The 4662-nt window shown below is 39.9% G+C and overlaps 1 protein-coding gene across 1 annotated transcript in view; it reads right to left on the bottom strand.

The window, feature by feature from the left end:
- c7b (complement component 7b) overlaps positions 1-4662 on the bottom strand; it is a 21978-nt gene that overhangs the window by 5631 nt on the left and 11685 nt on the right. Inside the window, exons 11-14 of the mRNA XM_032539397.1 lie at positions 3303-3531; positions 2175-2346; positions 1042-1129; positions 732-864 (exon numbers count right to left, since the gene is read on the bottom strand). Of these exons, the coding sequence (XP_032395288.1) occupies positions 732-864; positions 1042-1129; positions 2175-2346; positions 3303-3531 (622 nt within the window). The remainder of the gene's footprint in view (positions 1-731; positions 865-1041; positions 1130-2174; positions 2347-3302; positions 3532-4662) is intronic.

Below are 4662 nucleotides of genomic sequence, written 5' to 3' on the forward strand. Positions count from 1 at the left end.
AGCTCACCCGGAGACTGAAGACAGAGGACATTCAGAAACCGGATTTCACTCACTTTTTTTTCCCCCAAGTTTGTATGTATGGGGAAGCACCAGAGACACAATCTAAATAGAATCCCAGAAAGTGTTTTTTCTTATTATGGGCACTTGAACTTTCAGCTGCATTTACATCCAGAGTCATCCACGCGCTACAACACATTCTCAACCCCAACTCGCAAAATAATGATACTTGGTTAGAACTCATTAGCATCACTTTTTAACCCCTTGAGTACCCTTGTGCTGTCATTTTTCAACACTTTTTGGCCACGTTCACTGCAGGCCAAAGGGACCCACATTGTAAACAGTGTAAACAGCCCAAGTCACATGGCATCCAATCTTTTCCAGGTCTGATGCGGGCCACATTTGAAAAAAAATACTGTAAATTAGGAGGATCATTACTGTTGTCACTCTATTTACTACGTCATCTTACCACTCCTACGCCCGGTGCGTCCAATACCGACGCTAAAGGGTGCCTTGTGTGTTGGTATTTGACGCCGACAGCCATTGACCAAGCTTCAGAATGTGACGACTTGGGAGTGAGAACGGCTTGGACTAGTATGGCAATTGACTACATTCTATTTATATACTGTATATCACAGTATTCATTCCTGAGAAATCCTGCAAACTGTTGCAGAATATCTAAAAAGAGCATACTATCTAACCTTCCTCACAGAGTTAATGTAGGAAAGACGTACTTTTACAAACATTTGCTCCTGTCCTCCACGTCTGGTTTTCAGTGCATTCAGCCACAGCGTCTCCCCTGAGGTAATGACTATGTATGCAGGCGTACCTCACCCTGTTTCCAATGAGGTAAAAGTCTCTGGGATCCTGAGAGAGAAAAAAACAAAACAGTTGCTACACTCAAAAACATGCATTTCATCATCACCCCATTTACTATTTGGCATACAGTAACTAGAAACAACCCAGAAACTAAAATATAATGTTCATAATGTTCTAAAACCCAAGTTCTTCAAGGTTTTAGGATGAAGATTACAGCACACTCACCTCAATAAATCCGTTCCGGAGGTTTGGGGGCAATCCGCATGTCTTGGGTGGAGTCACGGAGAGACTGAAGCACTGAGGCTCCATCATCCTGCACACAAACATACAAGGACACGGTTGTTATTTGGTCACAACATCTTTATCTAAAATCAAATCATCAAGGATACCAGAAATAAGTCTTAAAGCTCCCATTTTCTGACACAAATCTGGTTCCCACAAGAAAAACAATAACATTTTACAGTTAAGACCAGAGAATGTAAAAATAATGGATATAGCAGCAGTGAAATCACCCATTGATTTGTGGACAGCCTTGAGTTTGGCAACTTGGCTGTTGGCCATGTCGGTTTTTTGAAACGGGATGTGCCAATTTGTGAGAGGGTGGAGCTAGGGAGGATGAAGCAACCATGTCAGTGTTGTTTACGGTTGCAATGGCGCGGCGCAAAGCTAAGCGCTAATGAGGGAAAGTTGCCAATTTGAAACCCTTCTGAAGCGAGTCACCCAGTGGAGACATAGAGCTCTGGGTACTGGCACCTACATGTACATAAAAATCAGTTAGCTGCTGACGCTAGCAGAGCTAGCTAGCTTTCTTGGGTGGATGCGGAACAAGGCATTTTAAGATGATCAAAATGTTCCAATTAATTGAAAACACAGTGAGAGGGTCAAAGTTTAAGACGAAAACACAGACAATAAAAAAAAGCGTTAATCATGTCCACAGTGCCATGGTACGCCCTGCTAAGCCCTATACGCCCTAAAGCATCCCCTGCTTTATCGTCCATTTCATAATAAAAGGGACCATAATTTACTGAATGAACATCATGATTATTTAAGAAGACTCTAATCTAATGATTGAGTCCATAAACTCGGAAAATTAAAATGTTTATTGAGATAATAAATCAAGTGAGAACTGGGGTCATTTCCCTATAGACTTCTATTAAAATTGACTTCTTTTTGCAACCAGTGTAGTCTCCCCCTGCTGGAAATGAAATAGAATAGCAGGTTTAAGTTACTTCCGCATTGGCTTCCCTTTTCAGACCCGGAAGCTCGTCCATTAATTTTACTTGTTGGTTGGGAACCAGAGGGCCGCTGGTTCAAGTCCCCATACGGACCAAAGTGTTTATATATGCACGTGTCCTTACTGTAAGTACTGAATTTCTGCGTCCTCACAAGGCTTCCGCTCCTCCTGAAGGCCGGAGCAGTGTTGGCCCCCTCTGCTGGGGGCGGGGTTGGTACAGCTTCGGGTCCTTGACCTTTGACTGCCAGAGCAGGATCCCCAGGAGGACCAGCAGCTCCAGCTGCCATGGATCACCCCTGAGAGAAAGACAGAGTTTGTCTTGTTCTTCTGTCCCTGAATAGACAGCATTTTGTTTTTTAATCATAGAAAGAACTTGTCCGTAGACGGCTTATACTATATATTACAGGGAAGTAGGTTATACCAATTGGGAGTAATTTGAGACTTGGATTTGAAAAAATGCATCTCGCAATTCTGAAACGCATAATTTAAAACAAAAGAGGACTTTTTTTTAACCCTTGTGTTGTTCTCCCGGGTCAAAAATGGACCAAAAATTGACATTTTTGTCCCTTTTTCAGAGATTTTTTTTAGTTTTGAACAACACCACCTTACTTCCACTAGTTGCTTTTTTTTTTTAATTTTAGGAATTCATGGTCAAAAACCCTCATTTATATAGAATTATGCCTACTATTTGACTTAAAAAGCAGAAATTATGAATTATTTTGACTAATAGTTAAAATCAGAGGAGTGAAAGTGATGAATTGTATTTGCAAAGAGCGTTGTAAGGAATCCAATCCATTTTTTGTGGTAATGTGGTTAAAAAGAAACCTATATTTCAGATATAGACATTTTTTAACAGGAGGGTTAACGCTTTCTTTACATGTTCTTTTATTAAATCTTCAAATCCTGGTCAGTTAGTTTAGTTGTAGTTTACATTCTTTAAAGTGCTGCTGCTGAAAGGAAACCTATTTGAGCCTCTCTGAAAGCTAGATTTTTTAATGTGTAAGTATAACAATCACAAAAGTTACACTGGTTGATTCTATTTTCTATATTAATTTTGTTGATGTGTTTAGACTTAAATGCAACCGTTAAAGCAAATTGCTCTATGTAGGGGGTCATGTTTTATTCCGTAATGATGCTAACATCGACCTTCATGTGTAGCATTTGTAGCACCTGTTTTTAAGAACACTAACAATTTTAAAGCCAAACTACACCTTTAACCATCCATTATGCGGTCAGAGTCTTTTGTTTGTACCGGTTTGTCCTCCGATCGCAGCCCCCCTCTCACAGGCTCGTCCAGACGTCCCCGGCCGGCAGACGCAGCGGCACTCGGAGCCCGTCAGCAGCGGCTGCCCGTTGTTCTGGCAGGGCCGGCAGTGACAGGGGTGCTCCTCGGCCAGGTACTCCTCGGTGGCTCTCTTCAGGTGGAGCTTCTTCAAACCTGCACACTGCACTTCCTTCACAAGCTCGTACAGAGGACGCAGCTGGACAACAAGTTTAACGGTAAAACTGCGTGAATGAATATATTTATTACCATCATTATTGTAACAATTGATAAAGTACGGAAACATCCTCTATCTGTTACCACTCCCGAGACATTAAAACATTAGCATGCCTAACTAGCTAGCGTACTAATAGCAACCTAGCGTTAAATCCAATATCATCATTAGCAAAAACTCTTTTTTACTTAGCAAAAAGTGATTGCAGGCCCTACTTTGTGTTCCAAAGGTTGATTTCAATTAAGAGGCCTATATCTGACAGTATTTGGGTCAATGCATCCAGTAAACACATTTTTTTCAAAAAGTAATACCTTTGTTTTACATATAAAGAATGGGGTAAGTAGTTGCATAGACCATTTTGAGTTGTTTAGTTTGAGGCTTTTTTAAGTAAAATATACACTGTAATATTACTTTACCAAAATCCAATTGAGTTAATGAATACTACTGATATTACTAAGATAAACTTAATTTTCTTTGTGAAGGTAACTTACTTGTAGATGATGTAACACAATGCAAGTGAGTACTGGTTACTTGTCGCAACCTACAATTTAAGTTTGATTAACTTAATTTTCTTAATAAATCAACCTAATCACACAACTTCATTACATTGAGGCACCGGTGAGGAAACAATGATGCTGCATTAACTTCTAGAAAAAAAAAAGGCACCTGAGATAGTATTGTGATTGCCAAACCCATTGGTCAGGCTTCATATTAAAAGCCATTTGCAAAAGTGAAATAGATTATTTAAAAACCAAAACAACAAAACATGAATCTAACCTTGCTTGTCCAATTATACTTTGCTATAAAGCTCCGAATAGGAGTTAGATGTTAGAATGAAGAGAGTCTATGACAACATGGCTTAATATCACCCTGCAATACAACATTGCTGCTCCCTAATTCATAAAAGGTAAAGATGCAGACTTTTGTGGCCTGGTACATCAGTCTTTTATCATATCATGTACTGTATGTAAACATCAGCAGCGTGGAGACACAGTTGAAGTCAATTTATGGAGGTAAGGGGAATTAGCTAGAGAGCTACAGCTAATTAGGGTGATCCTCTTCCATTTGAAATTAAATACTCGCATTGTTGAGTGTGGTCTAGACCTACTCTATTTG

Source organism: Etheostoma spectabile, chromosome 16, assembly GCF_008692095.1.
Source record: "Etheostoma spectabile isolate EspeVRDwgs_2016 chromosome 16, UIUC_Espe_1.0, whole genome shotgun sequence".
NCBI classification, from domain to species: Eukaryota; Metazoa; Chordata; class Actinopteri; order Perciformes; family Percidae; genus Etheostoma; species Etheostoma spectabile.